Raw genomic sequence first — 17,492 nt, 5'->3', positions numbered from 1 at the left:
TTCCTAGCAGGTGAGAGTCTTTTTGAAGCCCCCACCCGCTGGAGGAGACTTGGTGTTTGCTCCCACTTGGCCGGAGTTTGGAAAATGCTCCCGCCAAGCAAGAGCAAACACAGGTGCTGAGGGCAGAGATAGCACTATGTCCCAGGTTGGTCTCCCCATGACATAGATCCTGAGCCTGCCACGTGGGCTCGGGGAAGAAGGGTGCATGGCCACCTCCCCATTTAGAAAATTTCTGGCCCTGGGGATGAGCTTCCAGAGCATTAGGAGGCTCGGGGGCATGTGCCCCCTCCCCATTTAGAACATTTTTGGCCCGGGGCAAACTGAAGCTTCATGTCGGCAAAGACATGCACTTCAGGTTGTAGTGAATCAGGGAACTAGATCCTCATTTTGGGTTTGGTGTAACAGGAGTGCTGTAGAAAATTGACAAGGCATACATCCATGGTTCCTCACCTCATTTAGAGTCAAAGAAATATTTGTTTTACCATAATGACTATTCAGTCCATAACTCACTGTCCCACCGACCACATGGCCACGAGGTCATTGTGTTCAAAGCTTGCCGTTTCGAGAACAGATCTTCGGGAACATATAGTGCCTGCCTGGAACTGGAACTACCATGCAATGCACTGTGGTCTAGGACAGGAAAAATAACAATGACCCTACATGAAGGGAGGAAACTCCCTGCATGACAGTGCACCTGATTATTTTCTTTTCCAGTTTTGGAGGGTTTTTTACATGCTTTGGTGCTGTTCATAGGGTCTCACACACACAAGTGGTCCTCATATACTATTAATGTGGTTGCAGAGAGCTGTCTCAATTTGTGTATTGACCTTTTGTGACCACTAAAATATTTTGCAAACCGATCTATTTAGGAATACTTCGGTTCAATAATTAAATGTAGGAGTGAGTCGCAATCCACCATTCCTCATATTATATGATGTTGGTTGCAAACTGCGACTCACTCTAATTACAGATTAGTCCTATGATGGCAGCCTGATTGGGGAAGCAGACCACCATGCCCGAGTTAACCTTTAAATAAAATGATTTTTTTTATGCTGCCCATTTTTTCTTTGGAAGGTTTTCTTTTTTCTGTTTGTTTATTCTCGAGCCTACTCCCCAAGATTATTATTTTTTAACATTCACATAGGGGAAGGGGTCCAATTGACAACTCTTTCCTTTGCGAATGGGTTACCAGATCCTTTGAGGTGTCAATTTTTTGTGGCCAGATTTCAGTTGCAAAACTCTGATATATGGCATACATATTAATGACATGGCAGGGATGTCTACATTATGTCATTTCCAAATAATGAATTGGTATCCATTTCTAAACAGACGTAGCGATTCGTAAATACTTTTCTAAATCACTAAATAGGGTTAATACATAGAAAAAAATGGTTTTAATATTCGCAAACACTCTGATTTACCGATTTGTAGTGTATGTGAATTCTAAAACTCTGCGCATGGGGTCCACTGTATTTAAAGATCCCAAGAGGCTGAGTGGAATCACAGTGCTTATTTGCTATGAAGTATTTACTATTATTAGAGTCACTGAGCATTAAAGCACAAATGATATTTTTTTTGTTTGCTTGATAGAGGACGCTGACCTCTCTTCAGGAGTCGTAGAGGAAAACCCTTAGATGTAATGACACTAGATGTTGGTGTGCACCGTTCTTAAGTATGTAAGGAATATTTTTGGTGAGGATTAAGGTGCATCAACACATAGTGCCATTGAGAACTGTGCTTTGGTAGGTATTTTTCAGGGCCCAGGTATTAATTCTCCAGGCAATGTGATCCGATCTAAAGACAAAGTGAGCCAGTGGGATTTGGTGACCTTGGACTCTGCTAGTAGTGGCCTTGAAATAATAAGAGAGGGTACCAATGTAGCAGGTAGAAAATACTTTAAGAAACACAGACGGACAGCGGGGAATTGTAGCAAGGAGGCGCTAGACATATGACAAAGAGTTTTTAGAGGGGGTAAAAAGGGTGGGTTATTGGAAGAAATAATGATGGGGCAGGTATTGATTAATAACAACAGTGGACTTTGTTTTCATGTGAGTTTTCTTATATTTGATGTCTAGGGTATCAAAACCATAGTACAGTTTTTTTTAAATCATTGACACATTCCTAAAAATGATAACTGTTATTTGTGAAATGTATTAGTGTAATCCTCACATGATGTAAATGATCTTGTATTTTCTCTCACCATTAAATGTAATGTACAGTGTTCCGGGACTTCCTAGCTAGATTCGCACTATATAATTACCAACATCTATATTGACATAAATAAGGGAGTAGTTATGTGACATTATAAGGCACTCCGGGGTCTATTTATGAGAGACGTGCGTAGTGTGTGCACCACGCAACGTGGTACATGTGTAAAATAAATCCCAAGTCAGAGTTTTGAAGCCACGCAAATCCGCTTTGGGTGGCTCTGAGTAGCTTACAAAATATGGAGTAACCGAGTGCAGCGCAAATCACAACTCCCACGGATTTTGATGCAGCCCCAGATTTACAAGAACTTGGAAACCTGGAAATGTGCCAAAATCTTACACCTTCCCAAGGAAGACGTTACAAGGAGAAATATTTCTCTTTCTCCTCTTCCCTTCCTCTTTCTACGTGTGCTGCATTATGCAGCACACAAAGAAAGAGGAAGAGGAATAGGCCTCCTAGGATAGTTTCTGTGCAGGAAGGTGCCCCTTCCTGCACAATAAGAATCCTGGCTACAACACAGGCACCCTTGCACCCAAGGCTGCCTGTGTTGGCGCTAGCCTGCCAAACGGGCACCCGCGCATGGGAAAGGACAGGAATGTGCAGTATTGTATTAAATACGGCACATTTCTGCCCTTTCCCTGTCACGCAGTGCAGTGCAGGGAGGTGACTTGCTGCGCTGGGTCACAATCTCATAAATGATCACCTCAATTTGTAGGGTAACTTGTGTCATCGTATGATAAAAAAAAAAACCTCTATAAATTGGAAGAGCTCAACTATGAAAGGAGCATTGCAGCAGAAGTGACTACCAGCATTATTAATAGCCAACTGCATTGTCAACCCTTTCTATGTTTTACAATACAGGAAGTTAAAGATGTGAGCATGTAGGTGTGAGCACAGTAAGTAGAATGTGCCTAATAAAAGGAACTCCCCTCTGGCAATATTACAGAGCGGAAAGAGTGGCTAAATGACAGGGTCGGCTTTAGGGCAGTGCAACTGGTGCGGCCGCACTGGGCGCTGACCTGTGGAGGGGGCGCTGGCCTCAAAGGGGCGCTGTGTTCAGCAATAACTTATGATTGGATAGATGAGGGGCTCCTTTGCCTGGTAGTAGTGACAGAATTCAAGGTGGCGGCCATATGGTGCTGGGGGCGCCAAAATGATTCTCGCACCAGGCGCCATCAGAGCTAAATGATGTCAGAGAAACGTAGCATGCCCCTAAGCAGGTTGCTCTGGGGAGGCACGCTTTCGCAGGGTCATACCACTCATTCGTAATGTCAGAAGATAAAATAGGGTAAAACTCCCTCCTGTTATAAGTGAATCATATAGCAAAATTATATTTTTATAAAACGAAATAGAACAGGAGAAACTAAAAAAATAGAGCGACCTCGAATTCATTGCTTTGTAAAATATCAGAATAAATTATACGGGTATTTATGTGGAATAGGCAGAAGAATGTAGTCCATGATACAGAAGGCAACACTGGCAAAATATATCTAGCCACAAAATGGCAATGTTCTCGCTACGAGAAAATTACTATGGACCTATGGAATGCAGTTAACGTAATCAACTTTGACATTCATAAAACGTTTATTATAGTAACACATGACACACTAGCAAGAAAACTGGAAAGACCTGATCTGGGTGTAGATACAGTACTATGGAGCAAAAATATTTACATGAATGCAAACGCAGGTTAATGCAAGCGAGCAGCAGGAGAAAAGTCATTTTAGGTACTGGCATTCTTTATAAATGTTTGAACTATGGGATTCATCATTTTGTTATGTACATATGAGATTATGGACCCCAATTGTACATTACATGGATACTGCAAGTCAAGCCACATTTCAAGACCATACAGAGGCTCAAGGCTGGACAACTGTGTCTTTATAAGGTCAGGGGACTCCAAGATGACTATTAGTATCTTTTTTGTGTCCAATTGGATTTAGCTGTTGGCATGACTTATCTGACAGTATGCCCTAACTGTAGGTCTGGGTAAGGTGGTCATATATCATTACCACAGTATAAAACACCTCCGCGATAACCTTCGCGAAAGTGCAATATGACAAAATATATTACATTATTCTCATCATTTGTTAAATGGGCTGGTTCCAAACTAGTCTTAGGGTGTTTCGAGGACATTTTCTTTAAAAAAGTTTCTTAGTAGTTGAAAAAAACGTGGTCTTAAAAGAGAAATCCATTTCAGGGTTTCATGCTGGATGGGGCAATTGTAGCTGGAGAACAGACTTCGATCCATGCTTCCTCAATCAAATTGAGGGGTAAATATTGGCGATAGAATAGCTTAAAACTTTACCTCACCCTAGCATTTATTCTAGTAACTAGGTGTTTGACAATTTCAAAAGGTGAGTAACCTTTCCTGGTTCCAGTGGTACACCATGGTAAGACCTACATCTGGAATTTCACTAGCTATTTGGGCTAGTTATAGGAATCGTAAAAAATGCAATACTGTAATCTATTCCCACATCTAAACCTACATTCAGTGCGGCGTTCAACAGAATTGCACACAATCATATTTGACCTCTTTAATACTGCGCAGCAGAGAACTATGTCTGCAAATTGTAAGATTTTTTAAAGCCCTACCAACTGAGAGCCAATAAACATCTTCTAAGAGAGCAGTCATATTTTTTGTGAAATGCTGGAGTCTGATTAGGCACTCTTTCCTGCATTAGATTCTGTAACGCATAGCACGGACCGCCCAGGCTACCCACAGACTCAAGTTCCTTAGATTTTATGCGTAAAAAGGGTCACAAAAAGGAATTTTTGCACCTGAACTTTGCTTTTTTTATTTAACAACACATCAAGATGAATTTAAAGCAGGCAATGAAAAAGTGAAACTGATAAAAAGGTGGGAATATATTTTGTGAACATTTGTTCTTATATTTTTCTTGCAGTTTTTATATAGTGCAAGCTCGACGCGCAGATATCGAATCGCTTTTTATGAGCACCAGCTACATTACATAAGGACACATTCATTTTTGTAGGCATGGGGAGATTACGTGATGTGTACAGAACCACATGATGTTGAGTCAATACCGAGACTCGAATCTGATACGGTTACCCAGTTCCAAAGTTGGCAGCTCTGACCAATACGCCATTGCTATGGTGTCATAGTGTGTGTTATAAATAGTTTGTAAAGGATCGTGTATGGGTTGTTTAAAAGAATGTCGGTGCCATTGACGACTTGTCTGCATGCACTGAGAAAACGACATTTGTTCAATGGCGGATCCTCGAGGGAGTGCTGCGTCGCGGTGAAGCAGCCGGGTGCAGCGAGCGCAAGGTAAATAGTTTTATTTATTTATTTACTTACTTTATTCCTTGCCGTCGTATGTCCAACTCCAATACCCCCCACCCTGCCCCTCCCACGCCTCACAGCACTCCCTCTGCGAGCCGCCACTGGGGTGAGACACCCACTGGAGGAAAGGAGTGCCAGTTTTTTCAATAAACCTGAAAAGGAGCTCTTTGTTTCTAAAGTAAGGTCACTGGTCAAAGGGGCATGCATAAATCATAAAAAGGAATCAGGACTGATAAGGGAGTCATAAAGGTAAGGGTTGGGGCCTTTGTAAACTTTTGATGGGCATATCACTGGCTGGCATCCAGGTTTAATGCTTTTGTTACTTCCATGATCTTTGTTTGGGGCTATCAGAGGTGCAGACACTTTTGCTGTGATAGATAAGTGTCTGGAGGAAGAACGCTGCAGACGAGTGGCCACTTCAAAGCGAGCAATCCCCAGAAGATGAACTTCAAAGAGAGAGGCACTAAATCAAATTTGTGCCTGAAAATAGATCATAAAAAGGGGAGCTTATAACTCGTAAATTGTCAAACTGAAGCTGTACATCAGCATGGAGGAGCTCAGCATGACTAATGCCTGTGTTGACCAGAAATAAATAAATAAATAATAAATACATTTTTAAAAAACTGGGACTGAAGTTCTGCTATCCTCCCATGCTGGGTAAGAGAACTTCACCCACGAGAATCAAGAACGCTTGCCTGGAGTCAAGCTTCTGCCTGACCCAAGGCCACAGTACCCTATACGGAGAAGGAGATTGCCTGGAGGGAGCAAGGTCCAGTTGGGTTCCTGCCTTAGGGAAGTTCTGTTTATTGTTTGTGGTGTGGGGTGTTTTACTTTGTCTTGGTAGATAAATACTTTTTTTTTCATAAAAACAAGTGTTGGACTGGATAATCATTTATTGGTGTTGCTGGATGTATTTTGAGTTGTGAGCCTGTGTCGGCCCTATACTTGCCTCCTCCCCGAGAAGCCTTTATCTGCTCGACCCACGCTACCACTGAGAGTTAAGAGCTAAAGGGGTACTTGGCCTAGTTGCTCATAGCGCATAGTAGACAGGGCTCAGGACATCAGGGATGAAAAGCTGCAACCATCAAACTTGAGCCTAGTAATGCCTTCTTGCCCTGTAGCCATCTGAAAGAGCTTCTAACAATTAATATCCACTGGAACTCACTTTATCAACCATAGAATAACAAATTGCTGAGTTGACACCTTCAAAATGTCATACTTATTTGTTACAGATGCATGTGCACAACTAACTGAGCTGTTTTAACACTGTGGTAATCTGTGGCCTGCAGGAAACAACGAGATTGCTGCAATATTAACCTATTGAGATATCTTACATAGAACACCAATTGGGACATACAACTCCCAGCAATCCTCTAATCTCATCTATTCTATGATGATTCAGACCTGTGACCAGAGAATGCGCGAATATTATTTCTGCAAATGCATTAACCATCAAAGTTATCTTACTAGTTCAAAACCCTGGAATACCCTACATTCACACAGATCTCGTTGGCTGGTGCCTTAATCCCTTCAACAAGAACAAAACACAGCCAGTCTGCGACCAATTAAGTAAACCAGACCAGCTCTGCTGTCACAGTTTGCTTGGTGCAAATTTCTTTGGATGGAGTTTGTAAAAAAAAATGCATGGCTCACTGTCATCATCCACTCTTCATTACTGCACCCCTTTTACCACCACCATAGATTTAAGAATATACCGAGCACTTTTTTTTTCCATTTCCAGCACTGCATTGATCTAGACCAGGGACAGCCAAAAAATATTTAATTGGGGCCCCCTGGTGACCTGCAGCTCTGGGCTGCTGTTCACTTGACAGATCAGGAACATTCAGATAGCTGTGAAACTGCCATAAATAAAGGTTTTCTGGTTTCACATTTTGCAATTGCCACCCGATGGGTATCTCTTTCCCTCTCACGTTTTACATTAGATGTTAATGCTTTGACTTTAATTCTTGGTGCATGAGAATAGAGTGTTGGTGGCAGACGGAACACACGAGGCTCGGTTTGTTGCCCACACCACGCATCTGCTTCACGCCCCCCTATGCCCACCTTTCATTACCCCCGACTCTTGCCCTGCTGGCATAGGTGTAGCCCCCGGGCATGCCACAGATAGTACTTTGTGGCCCCTGGGGAAATGTTTGCGAGTAACCATGATCTACACCATCTGCTCCCATTTCCTTAACTACTGAAAGCTCTCTCTCCACCAGGACTCTTTCTTTAAAAGACAGGTTAACATCTAACACTCCTTCAGTGCTTGTTTTTCTCCAGAGTCCCACTAGTCTCCTTGCATTGCTGCTTCTTCTTGCAAACCCCCCCAAAATAAACCAAAACATTATTTTATCAATTCAGCATTTTTACATATTCTTTTTTCACACGAACGGAAGCACATTTAAGGTTTACATGTTAGTTAAATGGTCATGTGACGCCTCTAAGAACAAACCTCGAATGGTGAACCAGCGGGTAAACTTTCTGCACTCTTCACATTCTGTTCGGGTGTTTGACTTGAATCACAGCTGTTGCAAGAGGTAGAACAATGAAGTTCGCTGCCAGGTATATCTCCTTGAAGATTCTTGGATTTTGTGTTGCACCTCAGCGCTTCAAGTGTGCAGTTGAAGCTCTCTGATTTGGCCATAGATTCTCCAAAACCTTCAAAATCACCCCAAGAACTGGTGTATTCAGTAACTTTGTTCTCTTGTGGACAATTTTCTTGTTCATCATCAAAAGGTGGTAAACCAACAACAGTTCCTTCGAGTGACAGGTGGCGGCTGTGTGTTTCTTCTTCTGTGATGTTCTTTCTGCCATAATCAAAGCTGTCATTGAGTGCAAGTGAAGTTGCATAATCTGCAGGAGACTTTGGAGAGATGTACTCCATTGCCAGACTTTCCAGAAAACACTGGGTCTGCATTGTTGTTCTGTGGCAACATTGAATTTTTTGCTTAATGTCGAAAAATATTTCACATTTCTAAGGTCAAACAAGTTCATAAAATATTAAAAATACGATTTAGACTCCATTTTGGTCCAATAAGTCTTTTGTTAAGATGCAGAGCAATTAAACAGGAGGCTCAGTCTGCTGCTGTTGGCCTGTCGGGAACATAAAGTCGTAGATGAAATGTTGCTCTTCAGCAAGGTCATCTTCGTTCATGTTCTTTTATCTGCAATAGAAAAAGGACTGATGTAAAAATTCAGAAAGCCAGCACTGGAATGAAATCGCACTTGTGAAGCAGAAATACAAGGGTGAAAAGGAAAGGAAGTGCACACCGGGAAGCCAAAAAATAATACAGATTTTCGAATCCAATCATACAAAGTGTCAATTGGTCTTAGGCCAAATGCAAGCAGAAAGTAGCAAAGCTCCTTGCGCTTCTTTCCAGCGCTTGTTCATGGCCTTGAAAAAGGACAATCCTGGTTTTAATGTAATAAAATACGTTCCGTCCAGAGACTGTGGGTTTTGGACATGTTCTGCAAAAATTCTCATACATTTGAATAGCACCATATCTGCAGTATACACAGTGCAAGAAATGACACTGTAGTTTCATGAGCTGTAAAAAATATTATGATGTTGCAAATTGAGCAATACCAATATTGCAATGCCAGATTAGTTAACTAGCTACCCACCCACAATTACATGGTAAGGAACACTTGCAAAAAGTGCAATGGAATTGTGAAGAAAGGTTTCAAGTTGTAAGATGTGTCAGTTGATTTAAATAGGTGAGTGACTCATGCAATATATGGGAATGAGAGGCAGACAGAGAGGTGGAATGGCAAGCACTGGAATCCTATATTCCATCCCCAAAATACCTCGGGTTGGATCACAAAACATATTTTGGTTGGCATTAGCATCTTTGATGCTAACAGGGCCAGACTGGGAACAGAAACCCTCCTGGGGTGAAAGAGAGTGCGGCCGAGCAGTTTGCAAGGACCGGTTTTGGCTGATTTTGTTACTGGGGCAGATATTGCCAACTCCCGGTAACAAAAATGACCCCCCAGGGGCCCAAAACCGGTCCCCACCCTAGTGGCTCACTGGGGAAATGCCTGGTGCCCGCTATGGCCAGTCCGGCCCTGGATGCTGAACAGTGCAGTGTTTAGTGTAAAGACCTATTACCATCTTATCCTGAATGTAAATTTGTGGTAGTAATGTATATGATAAATAGGATTCTTCTATGTCAGGACCAGAGGCAAAGATTATGCTTACTATCTTCACTTTATTTTACACAGCACCCATTTCCCAGTATCAACTCAAAACTACCTTTACCATGAACCTTAGGGCAAGAAAAACAAAGTAATAAACTCCAATCAGCATAAGGTAGGTCTCATTATATATAGTCCTTCGACTGTGTTCATGTCATTGTGTGGCTGCTGGTCGTCTCGTAAGCCTTTAAGCCCCTCTGCTCCCTATTTCAGCCTTCAGCGCCCGGAAGGTGTATGCCCCAACTGGGATCTGTATTGGATAGTCTATTTTTCTGGCAGTGTCGATGCCCCGAGTTGGGTCTGTATGTTGCATAGGGCTCCAAAGCCACACAGTGTATACCTGTGGGACCTGTATTTTTAATTGCAGGTTCCGTCCCTGCCTACACACCGTAGGGACACCACAGGCGCTCTGCCCTACTAAAACAAAGGAAAATTTGTCCCTGGGATTACCCTTTGGAGAGCAAGTGCCTTCAGTTGTAGTTTGCAGGGCCAAGAACACTGCTCAGCCAGGTGATGCCTTATAAATACCTGAATCCCTGCACTAATAATGCACCACTCTGGGAATTATGAGAATGAAGAGGGAAACCCTCCCTCATTCCCCTTTGATGATGACTTTTGTGACACTGTGGACATGTCCATGCATCAGGATGTGGCCCCAGCCATAGCGCCATAAGCTCATGATAATGGCATTTTGCCATTCTGTCACCTCTACTCTGATGGAATCTCTCCCCTTGTGCAAGATTCCATGTTAAGGTTGGCTATGCCCGCTAAACCCTCCCAAAAGGTTGGGGCGAAACATAAGCATGTCCAGGGAGTGGACTCTGATGTGTTTGATGGCCTATAAAAGGTATTCCTCACATAGATCTTGCTCTCTGACTTCTCAGAGCCCTGAGACATGGCCCCTCCTGGTGGTCTTCTAGGGCTTTCATTTCCCCAGTCGGTAAAGGCATTCTCACCTCCCCTTGACAGAGATAAATCCCAATAAGAGGATTCTCATGGGGGTTCAGCCACTGAACCAGGTCCCTCTTGTCTGTGGCGTCCATCCCTAGACCCGGATGCATTCGTCCCTAAATCTCATTTCGTGGAAAAGTCTGATATGCTGGACCCTGAAAAACTGAAGCATCCTCGTTTCTTGGAGTATGCTCCAGCTCCCAAACTGGTGACCTATGTCACAGGAAGGCTGAGAAAGCCCCTTGAGAAAGAAACTCATTCCTGTCTATGGGCGGAATGTCCTGGGGCACCGAATCTGACATCGTAATCGCTCGGTGAGAAACGCGGTCCATAGACCGGAACGAGTCGGCCCGATCGACTTCGTTCCTCCGAACGTCATTCGGAACAGAGTCGTAATCAGTCGTTCACTTGCAGATAACTGGAAACGCCTCACATCAGACACATGTATCCGTCAAACAATTATGGATTTTGAATTCTATGGTAACCCCATGTAATGACAACTTTCTCGTCCTCTTGGGTTATTGGAGCGAGATTCTGCTCCTACATCCCGGATGAACTGTTATTCAATTGGCCAATTACCCGTACCTCTATTCATCCCAGGGTGTTAATGAGCAACCTGTTCCTAGTGGACAAGAGTGATGGGGGACATCGGCCTGTCATCAATCTGCGAGAATTTAATGAGTGGTTGATCTATCACCACTACAAAATGGAAGGGATTCACCTTCTCTAAGACATTCTCTGCCCTTTAGATTGGATCTAAAAGTCATGTATCTCATGGTCCCTATCTTTCCATCACACAGGTAATTCCTCAGTTCATCTGGGCGGGACAAACTTACGCATTAACTTCCCTGCCCTTCAGTCTCTCATCCGTGACTTGGTGCTCCACCAAGGTTTTGAAGTTAGACATGGAACATCTGAATTCTCAAGGGATTCGGCTGATCGTGTATCAGGACGAGTACCTCGTTATGGATCAGTGCTGGAAGAAATTTTGGTCACATCTTCAGACAACAGTGCTGGAAAGCCTGGGGTTTGTCATCAACATGAAAAAGTAGTTGTTGACTCCCTCTCAAACTACAACTTTTCTATCATTTATCATAGATTCCTATCATGCCACTCTGAGCCTTCTGACAAAGAAGATGGCAAGAATCCGGCAAGAGCTCTGCAAGACACCCACAAAGGACTGGACCTCCTTGAGACAAATAAACTGTCTGGTGGGCCTCGTCGATTCAGGTCATCTTTCCAACCCCCCTGAACTACATGGTCCTTCAACGTATGAAGGCTCAACATCTCAGACGGGGTGCGACATTTTCAGAAACGGTTTTATTGATGGAAGAGGTCAAGGAGGAAATGAGATTGTGGCTCACAAACATGGAAGCGTGAAACGTAAGAGCGATTTTCGGTTCACACCCGGATATCATTATCAGACACCAGCAGATGGCTGGGGTACTTGCTGCTGCGAATTATCCCTGGGAGGAAAGTGGACTTCTCAAGAATGACAGTTACACATCAACTGTCTCGAACTTCTGCCGGGTTCATTCGCAGTACGCTGTTGGACCAGAGAGAAGACACAATGCTGCATTCTGCATGGACAGCGTGTCTGCTGTGCATTATATCAATCATCTAGGAGCCACCCCCTCAAGACCACTGGTAGAACTGGCACGAATTTTTGGCACTTTTGCCTAGACTGGAGTATCTCATTAGTCGCAGAACATCTTCCCGGCCAGGCAAATGTTGTGGCGGACTGGAATTCCATATATCCCCATGACTCAAACCTAGGGAAGCTTCAATCCTCAGATTTTCGGATATATCAATGGAAGATAGTGTCCTTTGTCACTGGACCTGTTTGCCTTATGGCTGGATCCACATTTGAAGAGATTCTTAAGCTGGAGACCCAATGCCTTGGCAAGTGCAATGGACGTATTTCTTCAAGATTTTAGCCAGGAAAGGGGCAACACATTTCCCCTGTTCTCGATGATCACAGGCCTCTCAGCACAGGTGAGGCGCCAAGTGTCGAATCTTGCGGTGATAATCACAACATGGAGAACGCAAGTCTGGTATCCAGTTCTTCTGGAACTTTCTTGGGCTTCTTCAACCCCTCTTCCCCTAGTCCCAGATCTTCTCTTGGATCCACAGGGGAACCCTCTTCCTCTGGTATCCAAAGCCAACTTATATCTTATGGTGTGTCAGAGTACCAGGAACGATGGAAAGTCCCATGACTTTAACAAGAAGCTCAGAACCTCTTATCAAAGGCGTGGGCAGATGGCACCACCAGAAGATATCACTCAGCATGGATAAAATGGTTGGATTGGTGTCTCCAGAGGGACTTGAATCCCATGGGATCAGAATTTGTTTCAGTTGTGAATTTCTTTGCACATCCAAAGGTATGTCTTACAGATCTGTGAACACCTTTCGTTCAGCTATTTCAGCTGGACATCCACCTATTGATGGCTGTCAGGTTGGGGAACATCCCTTAGTCTGTAAACTTATGAGGGGCATACGCCTTTCCCTTCCACCAGAACAGAGGTATTTATCCCTCTGGGATGTGAATGTTGTTCTCAACCTTCTCCTTTCTTGGATGAGTGATATCTTTTCAGGAAGGAACTTTGGGGAAAACTGGCCATGCTGTTGTGCCTTATCTCATGTAAGAGAGTCTCTGGTGTTAAAGCACTGGACATTATAGGTAGAGTGTTTATCCCAGAAGGGGGTTACTTTTCATGTGTCTAGATGCACAAAGTGTAACTCACGTTAATCTCTTACCCGGCGTTTGATGACCACCCAAAGTTGTGTGTTGTGAGGTGTATCAAGACAAATGACGCCATGACAGATGAGCTCAGGCCTCCTGGTGAACAACAACTTCTCATTGCCTTATGAAAGCCGCTCCATAGAGTCTCCTCCCCTACTATTGTTAGATGGGTTTGATGGTGATGCAAGAGGCTGCAATTGATATTTCAAAATGTGGTGCTCATTCAGTTTGAGGGGCCATGGGGTCAAAAGCTTTCTCCCTGTGGGCTAGACTGGAGGACATTTTGAATTCGGCTATTGGTCCTCACATTCTACCTTCAAAATGTTTTACTTTAAACCAGTGTTAGATATGATCTTTCTCGTGGTTAGGAAGCTGTGAACAGGCATAATCCTTAGCTCCGGTCCTGGCATAGAAGGACATTTTCTTAGCTTTATTAACGGAAAGTTTCAATTCTATTAAGGACACAGAAGTGAGGATTATCCCACCTAAGAGTTACTCCATGCCCACCCGATATGGGGAGTAAGTAAACACTTTCACGAAAAACGTATGGTAGTAAGTAGCAATGCTTTGGTTACGGAATCGGTGGTCAGTTGTTTCCGATATGCTCACATGCACAGTAGTGATGTCATGGTATATTTCTGATTAATCCTCTGTGTATATATGTACGGAACTTATCAGAGATCAGTTTCATTTCTGGGTATTTGATTTATCTCCAGGAAACGATTCAGGGAAACAGGAATTACGTTGGAGTAAGATTTGTCCTTCTTAGCTCGCATGAAGAAAGAGGGGGTGTGAAAAACGTGAAAGGACTATAATGGGACCTACCTTATAGTGATTGGACATTATTACAGAGTATCTATTTCCCTATGTTTCATGGTAAAGGTAGTTTTGAACTGACACTATGAAATGGCTGTTGTGTAACATAAAGCAAAGAGAGTAAGCATAATCCTCGCCTCCGTGTCTTTAATAAAATTTAAAATTTCTGTTACGATAGCTAGGAAAATGTTAATTCTGCATGTTTAAAAAGATATTCTGCAGTTGAGGTACTGTAACCACAAAACACCACAACAAAACACCACATTGCAATATCAGAGAACAACAATAATTCAACAGAAATAAAACATAGCAACAACAAAAGCACAATACAAAAAACACACAAGCAAACAAAACACCGACGACCATACAGACACATCATTCTAATAACTAATAAACAGAGCAAAACAGCACATCAACATAAAAAACACCAGCACAAGAATATGACTGCTTAACAATAACACAACAAAAAAACACAACATACCGACACAACAGCACTATACAATAATACAGTAGCAAAATGCAATAACACAACCATAAAATGCAGTTGTATTGTTTGAGTTATATTGTTAATTAGTTGAGTGCTAGTGTTGTGCAGTTTTTATAGTGTTGCGCTCTTTTGTTGTTTTACATTGTTTTTGTGATGTGTTGTGGTTAAAATGTGGATGTGTTTTGGTGTGTCATGTTTGTGATGTGATGGCTGCTGTTTTGTTGTACTGTGGTGTTGTGTTGTTTTGTAAAGCATGATTGTTGTGTTGCTGTAGTGTATTTTGTGTGGTGTTACCGTATTATTGTAGCTGTGTTGTCTTCTGTTGTTTTCTATTGTGTTCTTGTGTGCTGTGGTGTTGGGTTAGGCTGTGTTGCTGTCTTATGTTTCCATTTCAAGCTTCGTCATAGGGTCTGCTGCCAGTCCTAATGGAGGTCATAAATTTGGAGTGGGCTCACAGTTCATAGAGCTTTTCTTGCAAAGGATTTGGTTAAAAGCTAGGTGTAACCCTTCTTTTCACCTGCTTGTTTGATGAACAGCCTGATACCCATATATGATACTGGAAATGTCCCCTAAAAATTAAAAAGACCTAAGAGTGACATAACTTCTGTTTAATCGTGTAACCCTATCAAATCTATAAACAAAAAGGTGAGTTACTACCCTTTCAGTTGGTAATATATTTTTTGCATTCTGTTGTGGTTGTTTTGTTCCAGCACAAGCCATCAACTGGTGGTTCCTCGTGTCAAAAAGACCAGACACGGAGGCAGAGCACTGTCCGTAGCAGGACCCAATCTATGGAATCGACTCCCCTTAAATCTCAGGCTCTGCACCTCTCACATACAGTTTAGAAAACTCCTCAAAACAAAAATTTATTTAAAAATGAGATCTAATCCCTATTAGTGTTCCTTTCTGTATTTGTTGACTGGCCCAAAAGCGCAGAGATACTCCTGATGGAGTCGATTCCAGCGCTATATAAGCTTGTAAATAAATAAATAAATAAATTTATCATGTACTGCTGTGTTAAACTGTTTTGTTTTTGATATATACAACTGTGTTATTGTGTTGTTATTGTGTTCTCTTACGTTATATAGTTCCTTTACTTTCTTCAATAAATGCTGCTCATAGCCACTCCGAAGCAGTGCATTCCATTTCCAAGTGGTAACATATCTTGGCTCCAACAGATCTTCCACCTTTTTGGCCTAATGCTTATTCAGCCTAATGCCATACCACAGATCTAGGGCCTGATTTAGGGTGCGGCGGAGGGGTACTGCGTCACAAACCTGACAGATATCTCGTCTGTGCATTAGGCAAACAGATACATTGTCTGCCTTTTTGAAAGTGTATTATCCTATAATGCATTTGTAATACAGCAGATGGGTTCTCTGTCATTTTTATGAAGTCGTGTGCTAACCTCTAAATAAGTCCCAAATTCTTAAATTATTACTTGCCAGGCACCCTTTATGTAATGTGACCCTCAATGCTTAGATTACTTACCAGTGATCTTTATTAGCCCTAGTTACATCTTCTTAATTACATTACATACTAATTAAAGTAAATTCAAGCTTCCGAGTGTCCCTGCGGCCTTCGGTACTTTACGAGGTGCTGCCAAAATTCTGAGCTGAGCAGGTACGCTTAAAACCCACTTCCAACTAAATGTAACTTATAAGGCATTTGCAAGCTGTGTTCTCACACACCCCAGGGAGTGCAGTCCACTGCCCCATTCCTGAAGCGCTTGGACAATGTGGCGGTGTAGCAGCAACCTGAGCGAGTGGGGTGTAGTGGTAATAGAATGGTCTTGTACTCAACAAACCTTGCCTTTGACAGAGGATCTCGATACATCATCTCCTTGTGTTTGTTTTGTTAACCCTGAGTTGGCAGTATATGCCCAGATGTAGGTCCCTTGCTCACTTTGCTACTGGATTAAAGCTAGCCTGGCTGATGAGGGGTGTTACCCCGAAACCGGTGCCAGGATGCTTGTTTCAGGTCCAGGGAAGACATGGCTTGCCAGTTCCGGCTTGATTGTTCCCATGAGGCACTGGGTCAAGACTGAGGAAGAAGTTCAGGAGTGTGATGGACCATGTTTGGAATCATCTTGTAGCAACAAATAGTAGGGCCTGCATTGCGCAAGACACTGGACTTTATGCGTTCATATCTGGGATAAGTGGTGAGGCAGTGCTGGGCTTTGCTTAGTGAGAGTGGGGAAAGGAGGAGAGTAATTAAGAGAATGGATACATCAACAGTATTAGAGACCTCAAGTACTGTGTAAGAGGGCAACGTATCAGCAAGCTGGAGCAAGATGGGGAAGATGGGTAGAGTTTGCCACAAAATGTGATGCACACCCTTTTTTAGTCCACAAATCACAATTCATCAACACGGTTTCCTGTTCATTTGAAAGTTGTCTGCAAGGCATTCAAGAATCAGCAAAACCCTAATCTTTCCACCCCAAATATAATCCTACTACCCCTGTCTTAACAGTTCCGTTCCTCCCAACAGTCTTAAAATATTAAATGTTATAGTGGAATAGGGTAAAAGTTTCTCCATTGTATGCTGCACCTTAAATGTTACCTGCTCCCCAAGATGAGGGAGCTGCAGCAGATGTCTGAGCTCCTATCGTAGACATCTCCCACTCTCAGCTGCAGATTTAGGTGCACTGTAATCACTGAAGCACACACTACCAGAGGGCCATCTCTGGTACTGGGAGTGTTTCAGATCACTCGGCACACAGAAGTTTGCCATACTTCTAAAGGATGTGGTTAGCAGCAGCATCTAGGAAGGAAAGAAGG

The 17,492-nt window shown here is 42.8% G+C and overlaps 1 protein-coding gene across 1 annotated transcript in view; it reads right to left on the bottom strand.

Moving 5' to 3' along the window:
* CLBA1 (clathrin binding box of aftiphilin containing 1) overlaps positions 1–17,492 on the bottom strand; it is a 63,632-nt gene that overhangs the window by 28,248 nt on the left and 17,892 nt on the right. Inside the window, exon 2 of the mRNA XM_086937911.1 lies at positions 7,971–8,682. Coding sequence (XP_086794037.1) covers positions 7,971–8,435 — 465 coding nt within the window. The 5' untranslated portion in view covers positions 8,436–8,682. The remainder of the gene's footprint in view (positions 1–7,970; positions 8,683–17,492) is intronic.

Source organism: Lissotriton vulgaris, chromosome 9, assembly GCF_964263255.1.
Source record: "Lissotriton vulgaris chromosome 9, aLisVul1.2, whole genome shotgun sequence".
Classification (NCBI taxonomy): domain Eukaryota; kingdom Metazoa; phylum Chordata; class Amphibia; order Caudata; family Salamandridae; genus Lissotriton; species Lissotriton vulgaris.
Note: the sequence above shows the minus strand (reverse complement) of the source record. Positions and strands in the feature narration are given on the sequence as shown.